The 14,747-nt window shown below is 49.2% G+C and overlaps 1 protein-coding gene across 2 annotated transcripts; it reads right to left on the reverse strand.

Moving 5' to 3' along the window:
• Positions 1 to 10,465: 10,465 nt before the first annotated feature.
• On the reverse strand, positions 10,466 to 14,291 carry PTMS (parathymosin). 2 transcript variants are annotated; one of them, XM_075510883.1, is made up of 5 exons: positions 13,878 to 14,291; positions 13,102 to 13,173; positions 12,231 to 12,312; positions 12,045 to 12,109; positions 11,235 to 11,431 (listed from the first exon to the last, which is right to left on the reverse strand). In XM_075510883.1, exons 1-5 carry the CDS (start codon positions 13,923 to 13,925, stop codon positions 11,381 to 11,383), a joined length of 318 nt encoding a protein of 105 aa, XP_075366998.1. In that variant the 5' UTR covers positions 13,926 to 14,291; the 3' UTR covers positions 11,235 to 11,380. The 2 variants fall into 2 exon arrangements, with proteins under 2 accessions (XP_075367006.1, XP_075366998.1); XM_075510891.1 differs by lacking the exons at positions 13,102 to 13,173; positions 13,878 to 14,291 and having other exon boundaries at positions 10,466 to 11,431; positions 12,231 to 12,303.
• Between the last annotated feature and the right edge of the window lie 456 nt (positions 14,292 to 14,747).

Raw genomic sequence — 14,747 nt, forward strand, 5'->3', positions numbered from 1 at the left:
CACCCTTTGTCATGCATCATGTCCTCCACCCCACAGCCATCTTAGGGCCCTCTGCTGGACTTGCTCCAGTGTGTCAACATCCCACAGTGTTGCAGATGTGGCTTTTCATGTGCTGTGAAGACAGGGTTAATCTCTGCTTGCTATGTTCTTGCTCATGAAGCTCAGCATTTGGCTAGCCTTCAGCACTGCAAAGAGACCCTGCGGGCTCTGGAGGGACCCCCATTCTCACCACGCTGAAAGATGACTGCCTATCCTTATGACACATACAACAGACTTCGTTGGTGTAAGGGCTGACTCTTATTTACCCTCGAAGGAGGCTGGGACCAAAGAGATGGAATTATACTTCTGTGTAAAGGGGCTTTAAAATTCCCAAGAAGGGGTGGGACCTCCCGTGTCACAATGAGGGCTGGGAGACATCTGGATTATCAAGGTGGAGCTCCAACAAACTAAGTATTAGGAAGTTCTGCCAGGACTCGGTCACTGGGGTGCAATTAAAGCCACATGGCGAAAACATGGGTTTAAATTTGGTTTTTTTTGGTTTGGTGCCATTTATAATTTTTCCTGGTTCTAAGAAGTTTCTGTTTGCAGATGTCAGGTCCCGTTCTCCAGGAGGTGAACAGGCCGTGCTGAGCAGCATTCTCTCCACTGTAACAGGCTTCTCTACCAGGTTTTCTCAGAAAGCCACAAAAGACCAAAGGACCCTCTCTAGCGTGTGTGAGAGTAGAAGATAAAGCAGCTAATGCTTTTGTGTCCTGTGTAAATACTTCACAGAACCTTTGCTGATGAGATGAAAGTGTCCTAGAAATATGGACTCTGTGAGCTAGTGCTAGGCTGAGTGCTAGGCTGCCACATGATTTGTTCAACAGCCAACTGCTTTCTGATGTCCATGGCTGTCTTACACCGCCAAAATGTGATTAGGAGGCCTTCACAGCTCTGTAGGTGTGACTGTCTCTTCTGGCATGGTGCACACCTCATATTTGGCAAGGTTAATGGGAAGCAACTCTCTCCTAAGACCCCTGGTGAAATCACACTTAGAATTAAAACATAAGGATATATGTTGAGGAACAAAGTATGTAGATCACACTTCCAGAACAGAATACAGTATCCTGGGAAGACAAGACTCCATGGAGGGAGATCCGTGATAGCATGCTGTATGAAATGGGATCTCAAAGAGTGAACAGATTGTGTTACCTCTGTTTATAGCACAAGTTACTGGAATGTGTCCATGATTACAAAAAGGATGTGGAAAAATGGAAAAGGATTTAGAAGAGTGGTACAAAAAAACTTGACTTGGGGCCTGGAGATCTTGCTTTTGAATGTACGGAACTTGAGGTGTTTGATCTATTTTACCTAATTCAAAGGAAGCAGTGGTAAGCTCAGGCAGCGATTTTACTGCAAACAAAAGGAAATTCATTTTTCATGTCACAAAGACAGTAGAATTATTGTTAGAGGATGTTGTGGAGACCAGGAGTATAAATGAGTTCAAATAGGGATTAGGTAATTTGTGGAGTATCAATGCCTCACTGGCTTTTGAATATGATGGCCTGGGTATGCCTGCCAGCTCAGCGTGTCCTTAGCTCTTCTTTACAGGAAGCTTCTATATGATGCCTTGTCTCTCAGTGCCTTTACTTAGGGATCTTGTATCAGCCATAGCAGAGCACTAGGCTAGGAGACCATTGGTACAACCATTTTTACACTCTTACGTTCACAATCTATCTTTGATAGATTGTGAGGATCTCCCTGTGAGGAGAAGATGTGAAATCGAGCCAGGTTCTCTATTCCAGCAGAGGAGCATAAGGATGACCAGTGGCTCGATATTAAAACCAAAATCTGGCTGGAAATGAGGTACATGTTTTTCACAGCAAGGCTTTTTCACAGGAAGAACTCTTGTGGTGGCCTCTTCACCACCTGCAGACTGTTGACGTGAAAAATGGTCGATGGCATCCTCTTGCTCTGCCCTAGGATATGGGGCTCTCTGCAGGAGCAAGGAGACCAAGCCAGCTGATCACTGTCATGGGAATAAAACACTACCTATTCATATTTCCCCAGGCTTTTCCCTTACTCACAGCCTTGACAGGAGGGCTTCCCTAAGAGTGCATGTGGGCCCTTTATAGGACTCAGGAAAAAAGCTAGCCGATCTTGCTTTACAAGAAAACTCCAGTGCAGCGCTGGGAAACAGCAGAGGAGCATGACTGCTGAGCTGAGGCACATAACGGACAGGGAAAAGGAAGGAAAAGGCTCCTGGACTCAAATGAACTGAGGTGGTGGTGGCATGTGGGTGTGGGGACTTTCCCCTGAGTTTAGCAGGGACCTGCTCTTTTTTCCCTAGCTACAGGTGGTCAGAGCACTCACTTGTTCCAGACTTGAAGAAGATATAGGGGTTTCTCTTTTTTTCATGTTTTTTTATTACTATCATTTTCTTCTGTGTGTTGCTTATTAAGTCAAAATAAAAGTCACGCTGAAAGACTTGTAACCTCAAGGGTTCTGTGTGCCCCCTATCTGAACTGTGAGACCAGATCAGCTTGTGCAGAGGGGGGAATATGGACAAAATGGTGCAGTCATGAGCCAAGGTAAAGTTCAGAAGCCTTAATAATGGAAAAAAAGGAGGCTACAGTCAAAATACTGGCCCAAGAGTAGTTAATCAAAAGAAAAAAAAAAACCACAAACAAGACTAACAGCATTTCCTGCCCTGGTCTGTGAAAAACAAACATTTGGGGTGGATATACAAAACAGAGAACTCCTCAAAGTGAAGGGGCATGCTCACTGAAGGGTCGGAAGATGACCTGGAAACCTTTCCAGGTGCCTGAGGGTGGAATTCCACCTTACAGCTGTTCTCAGGAGGAAACTGATCCAAGAAACTCTCTTCCAAGTTTGGGTTCCTGTCTCAATGCCACTGGGAATGATTGCCCCAGGCTACATATTCACCCCCCCACGCACAATTTGTGATAATATGGCCCTTCATGGTGCCATAAGCCAGAGCAATGTAAACATTAGGTTTAAAAGGAGGATGAGAAGAAAAGATGAGTGTGTGATTAGAACAAGGAATAACTGAAATTACTTCCATGGCAGGTTCCTACAGGCAGCTGCCCTAGCACAACTGAGTGGATGAGAAACTGTGCTGAGGAGTGGAAAGTACAGAAAACTTTTTAAATGCCATTGCTGTCATGTAGAATTCATCCAGAACTCTGGATGGCTGGCTGATGTCTGTAAATGGCTCTGGGAAAAGTGGACTATCCAAGCAGTGTCCTAAACCCAGCTGACAGTGCAGCACTGACAGATTTTAAGATACTTGGGGCAGTTGCCATGATTGCTTAGGGACTTGTGGACCTGCCAGCTAAACCCAGAAGTTTGTTTCCCCAAGAAAATTCTGCAGCTGACAACCCTAAAACAGGTTCTCTAAAAAGTTGCAGTCATCTCAGGTACTGGCTCTACTTTTGGGCATCCAGTAGGTTCTTGATAACTATCTGGAGTTGTAGACAATGAGAAAAACAGGCCCCTAACTTCCTAAGGGGAGACAGTCAAACTCTAAGGCTCTACCTAGGGGATCCAATAAGGAAGGGAAAGCTACTGGGACAGGGTTCAAAATCAGCTACAGCTGAGAAGACTGTAAGTGGCGTGAATGTATATGTGCCTTTCTAATGGAGAGGCTTTGGGACCTGCATGAGTGGAGTCAACCCTAGCCACAGAAGAAGAGTTGTGAGTCCTGAGATTACTAGAGCCTTCCCTCAAGTCCTTTAAGGCTCCTGAAGTTGTGCAAGAGGCTCACAGGAGCTGTTCTGTTCAGCCTTACCTTCCAGGTAACCTTCCTCTGACAGCAAATGAGAAAAACAGATGAGGGGAGGGTATGGTTACACTCTGCCTGATGCACTTGATAGTATGGTAAAACCCCAGAAAGGCTGTTTTTTGAGAAAGGACACACTGGATGAAATATCCCTTTTCTGACCTAGAATTGTTCTTGTTCCAGACAAAAAGCATAGTAAGAGCTGTAACTGGGCCAGGAGAGAAGGAAAGTAATACAGTGTCCCATTTAATAGGAGTGGATTCAAGGGAGGAGGAATCTCCTTCCAGGTCCCCTAGACCTGCCTTGGACTCTCGAGGCAAAGGACCGTTTCTCCTGGAAGCCAGAGAGCCACCTGTGTGTGTTCAAATCACCCTATGGACACCCAGCCAAGACAAATCCGATGCTGATTGACCACACAGGTACTTCTTGTTTCTCCAGGTTTGAGTTAGGCCTCTCATAACACCAGCGGTGTGATCAGAGCCATTCCTGGTTCTTCCACTCTAAGAGACAGCTCACAGCATGCTCTGTGCCAGGTATTTTGGGTACAGAGAAATTTGGATGACGACTGCTTACAATCTTTCCGTGAAGTATTTACAGGCATGTCAAGTTTGGTGCCACCAGGGGGCCCTTGAGGCAGGAAAGCTGTAGACCTATGCTTAAAAGACTCCCGTGGTCCTCTCCCAGTAATAAATCCGTTTGAGAGGATCAAAAAAGCAATATAAGGTTCACCCTTCAAGCTGAAAGAGGTATCAGTTTGAGCTACATTTGGTTGTGCTGCCTAGTCTCCCAGAGTGGTGTTCTTTTTCAGCACAAGTAGAGGTCTTGAAAGAAGAGATTGGGGCTTAGCCTTTGTGTCCCAAGTTATGCAGAAGGACTGGGTCCTGCTGGAGGTCCCCTTGGAGTCTTCAGCAATGAGAGCATGTATAGTGCTGAGATGTTCTACTGTGTAGCAATTGGGACACCACAGGTGTCAGTCACCACTGTATCCCAATTCCATGACAGCAGTCTTCCTTCTTGTCTGCAGTCTGGGATCCCATCAGCTATCTGTAGGCTTTTCACCCTTGGAAGTAAAAGCAAAAGCAGCACTGGGGAATACCAGGAACACCTATAGGAATCCTGCCACAGATGGGAGACCTTAAGTCAGGATTTGATCTGGAAACCCTTTAAAACATAGAGAAACTGAGGTGGAACAGGATCCTCTCCCAACGAGAAACTACAGTCAACGTGGCACACTGTTAGCAGTGCTCTACAAGAATGCTTATTTCTACAGGTATGAAAAGGGATTCACAGACTCTGAAGCAGTCTGTATTTTCTTTAGTTATGAGCAAAACCTCATGACTCATTTGAATTACAAGGTTGGCTTTCCCAAACTTCTCTACTGAATCTTTTGTGAAACTTACCTTGTGGAGAACTGGCAAATTCCCAGCTCAAATCTGGGTCCATATCTAACGTGCTGCTATCCTGGAAGATCAGGAGGTTTGCTGGAGCCATATACAACAGCCTCAGCTGTTTTCAAGGCTGGATCTGGCATAGGAAAAAATTTGGAAGTACCATTTAAGAAACTGTTCTTTACATAAAAAAACAGCAACTAGCTGTAAGTTTTCAGATGAGATTTCTGGTGTGCTTATGGACAAGCCTAACAGAGCACTACCTGAGTTCATGCTGTGGAGTGCTGTCCAGCAAAAACCTTTTTGTAAAGTCATTTGGATGTGTAACAACAGAAAAGGTTCTGAAGGATGCTTCAAGTAAGGGTCTTTGAAAATTTTCCTTACAAATTATGCAGCCTACTAAATGTATCCCAAAATGATGGATGAATTGCTGTAAGACCTGGGAAAGTCTAAGACATGACTTTACCTGAACTGCCAGAGAGGTATTGGCAGACTTGCGTAATCACAGAGCTCTGGAAGCTGACTATTTTTGCTACATCTTACAGCCTTTACTGGTTTTAGGATCTTCCATCTTGGACGCATGAAGCCCCAGTAACATTTCGGACTTAGGGAAAAGATTCTTCATTGCAGGACATGTGGCCAAACACGCTGCTGACATTGTGACACCACTTCATGGATTAAGCAACTAAATTGAGAACAAAGCATCTTGAACCCCACTAGGACATTGGAAATGTTCAGCTGGACTTGTTGAGACAAAGTGTTTAAGATAGAGAATGGTAGAGAATGGAAACAATAAATGTAATTATAAAAAAAGGTGGAGATCTGTAGAATGTGCGGCTCCTACAGCCCCCCATGACAAGTAGCATCTGCTAGCTATCACCCACAGCACGTACATGGGTCGCGTGCTCTTCTATCCTCTTTAATGGGTGATTTGCGGCAAGTCACCTGGTCATCTGTCATAGTCTGCCTGCACAGGTACACCTGACAAGGGGAAGCTTGTCTGCTCTGATATCCCAGTTCTCTGAGGCTCAGCTAAGGAGCTACTGTTGTGCACAGATACTTCCAGCTGGGACTCAGGCTTCCTGAACAGCCTGAGATGGGAAAGCATCCTCTTCTGTGTCTGATAGAAGACGCCTCCCACAAGAGCAAAGCTGTACCTGATGGCACTACGCTTGGTCCATAAGCCATCTTGTCTGGCTGAGACCCTTGAATACTAACACCTTAGGTCTCTCCTCACCCCTGTGATTGTCCATGTTTTGCTAAAAACGTAAGAGCTCACCAGGAAACAAACCCCAAACTCATCCACTGATACACAGCGCTCCAGTCCTGTCCATCTGTGATATGTCCCCAGTTTGAGCCCACACATGTAAACACAGACTTCTTCCCTGAGAAAACACACAGACTGGATCAGCCATGAGCATGTCTGTCTTTGACTCTGCTCTTGAAATAAGGGAGAGAGGTGGGAGGGAAAAGTACACGGGCTTCTTAAGGATCTGGGAAGGCAAGTTGTTTCAGTTTCCCATATGGTGTATGGGAAGCAGCTGAGCAATGCATCTCCTAACCAGAGGGCCTAAAGAAGACCCTGATCCCAGAGGAAGGGGCGGGGGGAGAAGTAATTAATCTTCACTATTTTTTTAAAGCTACTACAACAGGGTGATTATGGACTTTCCTGAAGCAAGAAGGGTTTTCCTCCCAGACCAGCAGTGGCTGGAGGGCTCACTTTTTCCAGGTCTGAAGGAGGGTTCACAATTCTGCCTGTGCAATGGTTTTGATTATGCCAGTCTTGTTTCATTGATTGGCTTAAAACTGGTGTGAAAGACCAAAGAGGCTGGGCTGAGGGGATCATTTGCCTAAGGGAAAAATGAGGAGGTGACAGCTATAAGATGCAAAGAGCATTCGTTTCTGGGCTCAGCACTTCAAAATATCTTCAGACTCAGCTCAAACTTTCCATGGCAGGCCTCTATTTCTTCATATATTGCAGAAAGATGTAGGTGGGAAGGGATCTCTGGAGATCTCTAGCCCAACCCGCTTGGTCACAGCAGAGCTGACTCCAAAGATAGGTCAGGTTGCTCTGCTTAACCAGAAGTGTTAACTGGTTTTATTCACCCAACACAGAGATCAGCTGCCTCCTCTCATGCTTGCCATCTGCAGCTCACTACTGCAGCCAGAGCTGTCCTCTTCAGGAGACTGCGCCTTCACGGTCACCCAATGAGGAGCAGCTCACATCCTGCCAGCGCTGTCCCGGCAGGCTTGGTACCCCCCCGCCACAGCCACAGCCTTCAGGCAGCAAGCTCGCCACCCTAGTGGGTCCAGAACCCAGCCATCAGGTGGTCCCTGCCGGGAAGCAAGGGGTCACTCACTTGTCCGAGCTAGGACAGGGACCCAGCTAAGACCCGGTAGGCAGCTCTACCTGCTCTTTGCACTGGCATCTGCATTTGCTTTTCTAAACTACACAAACAGGCCTTTGGAAGCAGAAATTGTCAGTCTAGAGGGAAGTGTAGCAGAGCCTGCAAGATCATGACTGCGCCACCTCCACAACTCTCTCAAAGCAAGCAGTCCTGGAGGAGAATGAGAAAGAAGGAAATCTCTGGTGCCGCTCAGTTGGCAGGACCAGAGCTGCTAGGAGCAGCTGCCATCAGAAGCAAGGAAGGGACAGTTGAGGGAGTTCTGCTCCCCGTTGATGAGGTTAACAGATGGTCACAGGAATTAAATGAAATGAGTGGAGAATTAGCACAGGGCCAAGAAAGGTGAATAAGGCTCCTGAATAGTATCATTACATCTGAAGACTCACTGGTGAAGATGGGCTTTGTTCTTACCTTGATGGCACCAGCACGACACCATTGATCTCACTGTGGAAGAAGAGTTAGACTGAATAATAAAAAGCATCTTCAAGTTTGGATGCAAATCAAGCACACAGGCAGGCTTGAGATGAAGTGCAGTGCAGAATGCTACATCCTCAACTTTTTCTGGAAATCTATGCAAGTTCTTGCTGTGATCACCTTATCAGCTAAAATACCACCAGATACAGCATGGATCTTTTGCAGATCTAAGGAAAAGGAAGAAACTGTGCAATTTCCCATTATGTTATCTGTAGCCCTCACCTCAAGTCAGTGATAATGTCCTGCAGGTCACTGAGATGAAAAAATACCAAAGCAGTATTCTTAACTATTCTAATTCTTCTAACTATATCTGTATCTGTAGCTATATCTTCTAACTATCCATAGGTATTGAACAAAGGTGTTCAATAAAACTGAATAAGCTGGAAGAACTAGTAGAACCTGTGGAGCCAAGGGATCCATAAAGACATAGGGAACCTGGCTGGCAGCCCTTTGTCACTTCCCTCTGTCCTGCAGTGTTTCTCTCAGAGGAAATGGGGGATGGCTGCTCACATTGCTAGTGCTGGCCTAACAGTCAGGTGCTGCCTCACTTCTTTCTGGATGACTGGCTGGATAGAGCCAGAGGTACTGGTGTTGCATCCACATAGAAAGCAGAGATGGACAGCGCTGGCAGGATGTGAGCTGCTCCTCATTGGGTGACCGTGAAGGCGCAGTCTCCTGAAGAGGACAGCTCTGGCTGCAGTAGTGAGCTGCTCTCCACAACTTCTCATTGGCAAGTATATTCTTCACTACTTATAGTCAGGCACTGCTGCAGTGGTGGGGAAGAAGAGTGAAAACTGTAATCAGCCTCTGCAGAGATTGTATCATCTGCTAATAATTTATCTTCAGTACTAAACAGTAAAAGGTGACCGATCAGCAGAAAATCTGGGGGAGTCCTGAGGACCTGCTCCAATGTGAAAGTATCTTGAACAGAGACTAGAGTCCATCATTTTTTAAAGTGGAGCAATAGTAGGAATACAAAATTGCAAAAGCATAGCTAAAAGATACATGGAGGTTGAAGCAGCACATTGATCACAGTGCCCAAGGCAGGCGGGAGCATGGAGGGGTGTTGCAAGTCAATCCCAGGCAGCAGCTACCTGCTTTTCAAATGCTGCTCACAGGGGAAAGGCACCCTAACTGGCTGTGGCTCCAGCTGCCGAGGGAGCTCTGCGGGGCAGGATGGGTCTGCAGTGAACACGCTGAGGCTGACCCAGCTGAGGGCAGCAGAGAGAGGGCATGGCTGCAACGACTGTGCTGCAAAGGCCCTTGAACGCAGAGCCCAGCACACAGCTCCAGCTGGAGATGGAGATCCTAGGACCAGAGGGGCCTGTTTGAACCAGGCCCATTCCTGCTGGAGGAGAAGGGCCCAAATCCCCTCCCTGACACCAAGCTGGGAAGGAGGGAAGAGGCTGGAGCAGGAGCACCAGGGCTGCGGTGGCCCCTGGGCTGATGGGTCCAGATCCAGTAAAGGCTCCACCAGCAAATGGGTGCTGGGGGAGCGATGCACCCACACCCTGCAGGGCAGTGAGATCCCACCAGGCAGGCATGTGCCCCCAGAGACATTCACAGGTGGGAAAGGGGCTGTCCCGCTTGTACCACGCTTGTGTCCCTCTGCATGCTGGGGGCAGTCCTGCAGCCAAACGTGGACATTTGGAAAAAATGACAGTTGATGCTTTGCCCCTCCAGAGATAAGCAACTGTTTGCGCTTCCAGTATCTGATCTGTTGCTGCAGTTGGACAAGCACGTTACTGATCCTCAGACAATAGTTGGTATTATTTACAGCTCCCAGTCTTGGTGGCTCATTGTGTGATTGCCAAAGTATAAGTTTAAAAAGGAAGAAACGCTAACAGCGACTTTAAAGGTCTGCAAAGATAAAAAGGCAAATGCTTGACAGGTGTCTCCCAGGCAGCTGGTGGGACAAAGAACTGAAGCTGTTGCCTCTTAAAACACTTCCCTGTTGCTGCGACTGATGCTGCATAGGTCAAGCCTGAAGCCAGCCAGGGCAGGGAGGCCGTAGGGAAGCATACAGTTACAGCAGCACTTGGCTGCATCCAGCAGCCACAGCTTGGGTTCCCTTTCTGAACCTCTGTTGTCTGGTGCTGAGGCCTGAGTGCAGTTTTGAGAGCTTCACAATAGCCCTGGAGCTTTACCTTACCTTTGTGCCATGCCCTCGCTGTAACTGCCTGGCCGATGGAGCCGCACAAGAGGGCGGGAGCAGGACCCACACACACTGGTCTCCCCACCCACACACACAGGGGCCATTCAAATAATTAACACAGGTCTTTTGACTAACTTAGGGTTCCGCTTTCTACCTGCTGCTGGTCAAGCCACCCCATCTTTCCGCAAACCAATTTCTACCCATCCGATCAGAACACAACCCAAGATGTACAGACACAACTGTCCACACAAGCTGTTTGAAATATTTTTAAATGCTTTTATTTACAGTGCTAGTTGAAAACAATATATATATTTGTATCTATCATCCTCGTGACGTCTGTGCCATAGAAAATGCTGTGGCTATATTGCCTTTAATTTACAAAAAATGGTCACAAGAAAATCTGAAGCGAAAAAAATGGAAATCAATGTTTGGTCCCCAATTGTTTCTCTCTTGATTTGTTTTAAAAAAGCCTCCAAATTAAAAAAAATATGCAGTTCAGATGAAATTCATATATAAAAACCTTATCTTCTGAAAAATTCACGAGGGCCAGCTTGCTGTCATGTAAACTTGAAAAAAAAAAGCTTAAAATAAATTCCATCTCCATGTGTGGTTTAATAGAACCATTATTTGCTTGTAATATTATTTTTCTTTGTCTCTCAGGGTTCAACAGGAAAAGAGATGAGAGGAGGCCTAGGACTGGAAAATGCACCATGAGATCTGTGCCTGCAGCCTCCTGGACTCAGGGAAGATATCTGACAGCAGGTCTGGGGAGCAGAAGCTGTCAAGAATCTCAGTCATACTAGTAACAAAAAAAAGGAGGGCAAGTGAAAATGGAAGGAGAGGTGCTTGCCAGGTGAAGAGCCTGGCACACGGGCCTGGCTAGGTTACCTACTGGGCCCCAGGAAACAATGAGATTCTTGAGGGAAGAGGATCATTTGTAAATGGGGCACAGCTGAAAGGATGAGGGGGACTGGAATAATTTCAGCTGGGGAATGTCACAGATGGGCTAGATCTTCGGGTGAGAAGGAAACTGCTGTCTTTCCTGTTTGAGAGCATTTCTAATCTTTCCTCATCTGAGACTGTGTGAAGCCAGAGGCTAATGGACAGTGCAAGCACAGGCTGGAATGGAGGAGGAGAGATGGACGGAACAGAGGAGATGGGGGGGGGGGGGGGGGACTCAAGCTGAAGACCCGTTTTCTGTCTTCTGTCTCTTTGGATCCACTTCATCCTATATAGAACACAGAGATTAAAAAAGTTACCATCAAACAGTCACCACACTAGGGCACATCATTTCTCCACAAAATTCTTACTGCTGCTCTTTCCTCCATATGGAAATCTCTGTCCGGCCCACCCTAAATCCACTCCTCTTTAAAGGGTCTTTGAGTGCCCAGCACAACTGTTCTGTTGATGGTCACAGTTAAGACATGGACAGCTGCATTTGGAGGGATATCCACACTATTACTTTCGGGAAGTATAATAAGCCCAGGCTCACATCACTTCAGACAGACCCTGAGATCCGCCCTTTCAAGTCCATCTTCTGGCCTGAAGCCCAGAAGTCACAGATGTTTGAGGGGTCATTGCCCCGCACAATCTCAAGCACCTTGACTCTCAAACACTCAGCACCGTGACTGCTAGTGTAAGGACCTGGATCCTACAAGGAGTCTACAGGGGTTTATTGTCCCCTTGCCACATCAGATTCATTTACCCATCTGCTGATGAAGCAGCAATGAGACCCAAGACCAATTTGAGATGCTCAGCAATGGCATCCACACAGATTTGATCAGCACATAGCAGGTAACCTAGTTCGTTCTCGCTGTCATTGCTCTCACACTATCACTCACCTCTTCCTCCTCTGCAGATCGTTTTTCTGCATGACCATCCTGCTCTTGCCCATTCTCGTCTCCTTCTAAGCAAAAGCAAGAGAGGAAATCGCAGGTTAATTGAAGTAGCATTTAAGGGAATGTAATCTCACAGTCAGAGGGCTCAGAGGAAGAATTTCCCTCCATGATTGTAGGAATTATTCCTACCTTCATCCTCATCACCACCTTCTTCTTCATCCACATCATCAGGATTCTCTTCCTCATCCTCTTCAGCTCCATTTTCCTCATCCTGAGTGAAACAAATTGGTCAGAGCAGAAATTGGGGTCAGAGCGGAAATTGGCATCAGGATGACATTCCCATGTGCTCTTTGCTGCAAGTGCAAGAACAATCTCCACAGCTCCAGCCACTTCAAACTCCAGTCTCAGATGTCCATTGAGTGACCTCTGCGCTGTTACTCAGACACCGTCATTCCCACCATCCCAGCTGAAACCCTCCTCCCAACCAGCCTTCTCTCCAAAACCAGTCCTCCCAGTCCCACCCCACCAATATGAACCTCCGTGACTTCCACAAGCTTACATCCCAACAAGCTGCTGCCATCCCATCCCAACAACCAGAACATCTCCCTGGTTACAGGCTAATGGCTTAGCCCATGCTCACAGCACATCTGCTTCCAGATCCCTTCTGACCTTCATCAATCTGTGCATTTCGTCACTGTTCCTCCCCCCCTTCTTCAACTTATACTCCTTGTGCATCTCAGGATACTTCAGCAGGTGCAGGACCACATCTCCTGTGCCACCTTCCTCCTAACTCCTCCTTGCCCTTGTCTCCATTCCCTTCTTTGACCTTTTTTTCTTCTCACTGGGCCATGCTATGCTAAGTCTTTCAAAGTTCATTCTCCACAATTATCCTATCGCTCACTCTTCATTTGCCCCTCTCCCTTATGAGCTCCCCTGGCCTGTCCTCTTTCTTAATTTCCCATATTCCCTTCATATTCATTACCTGCAGCAAGCCAGGCTAACCACCCCGTATAAAAACCTCCCTGATGCCTCTAAATCTATCCCCCGAGAAGGGCTTCACCTCTACTATTTCCTTCTTCTTTTCTTTGTGGACTGTTTTCTCCTCAAGTTTTTCCTTCTTCTCTTTCATTTCCTATATGCAAGATGAGAAAAACCATTCCGGTTGTCAGCGGCAAGAAAATAAAGGACTGAGATGCTTAAACAAAGAGGGTTTAAAGGAGATGCAGAGCAACGGTGAAGAGAGAAAACATATTAGGCATTATATCTGCCCTCCGTGACAAAGAAAAAGCGGCGAAAATGCGTCAGAGCTACTCTTAGACAACACACACGTGGAAACTAGAAGTACGGAAGAGTTTAATGGTTTTTTTTAAAAGAACCTTGTCCATACGATCGAGGCGTTTCCGGCCCTCCCCCCGCCACCCGGGGGCCCGCGCTTTGTGTCCACACAACTTTCTCCCCCCCTTCCCCCCCCCCGGTGGCCCCACCGCCGTTAAACCGTTCTCGAACGCCTCCCGCCCTAACGGGAGACCCGCCGGCACGATCCCCCGCCCGAGCCTAGCCGAACCCAGCACACGCTCCGCCCTGCCAATGGGGGGCAGGGGCGGGACGGGGGCGCGAGGGCTCTCGCGCCCCCCGCCCCGCCCCCGCCCCCCATTGGCCGGGCGGCGCGAGAGCCCGCGCGCGCGCCTCCCGCCGGCCGGGCACCTCAGACGCAGACGCCGCTGTGCGGCCCCGTGGTGAAGCGAGCGGGGTCGGTGCCCTTCATCCACCCCCCTCCCCACCCCCCACCCCCCCGTCGGGAGCGGGCCGGCCGGAGAGGCGTGGGAGGTGTCTCACCTTAGCGCTCAGCTCCGCCGGCGCCTCTTCGACGCGTTTTTCAGACATTCTGGCCCGGGTAGCGAAGGGAAGACGCCGGTGGGAACCGTCGGAGGGAGCCCCGCGGGGAGAGAGCGAGGAGGGGCGGGGGTCAGAGGCGGGAGCGCAAAGTCTCAGCGATGCGGAGGCGGCGGGCTTCCGCCCCGGGGGCCAAAGTACCAGGGTCTCCCGCGGTGGGGGGATACGGCGGGGAAGGGGATTTATACACCGCCCGGTGACGAGGGAAGGAGGGACCTGGGGAGGGAGGGGAGAGGGACGGGAGGCGGAGGAGGGAGGGCCGGGCCGCGCCGCGGGGAGGGCGGCCGCCAGAACAATGTGCGCTCAGCGCTTTACAAGGGCCGGCGGCCGCCCGGCAGTAGGGGTACACCGCAGCCCCTGCGAAGGCGCCGCCTTCCCCTTCCGGCGCCGCCCGGCCTGTCAAGGCCAGGCGGGGGCGCGAAGCGCGAAAGTCCCTTCCGCTGCCGAGTCGTGGGCTGTGGCACCGGGCACTGTCCAGGGGGAGCAGAGCCCTCTGCCCGCCGCCCCTGCAGCACGAGCGGGGGAAGCTGCCCGTACAGCCTGGCCGCCCCTCCCGGAAGAGCCCGAGGTGGGCAAGGAGCGGTGCTGCGGGGCCGTGTGGGAGGGTAGCGCTGGCGACGGCCGCTCTCACGCGGCCTCCTGCCTGGAATTTTCCACTCCAGCTGCCCGCGCACCCTCCCCCCTCTGCCTGGAAGCGCTCCCGGCGGCGGGGCTACTCCTCCCTCCCTCCCGCCCGGCCCAGCCCAGCCCAGCTCTCCCCTCCGCCCGGCGCTGGGCCCCCGCGCGGGAACCCGCCGGAGTGGGGGCGGGGCG

The sequence above is a fragment of the Mycteria americana genome, chromosome 1, assembly GCF_035582795.1.
Source record: "Mycteria americana isolate JAX WOST 10 ecotype Jacksonville Zoo and Gardens chromosome 1, USCA_MyAme_1.0, whole genome shotgun sequence".
In the NCBI taxonomy this organism is placed as follows: domain Eukaryota; kingdom Metazoa; phylum Chordata; class Aves; order Ciconiiformes; family Ciconiidae; genus Mycteria; species Mycteria americana.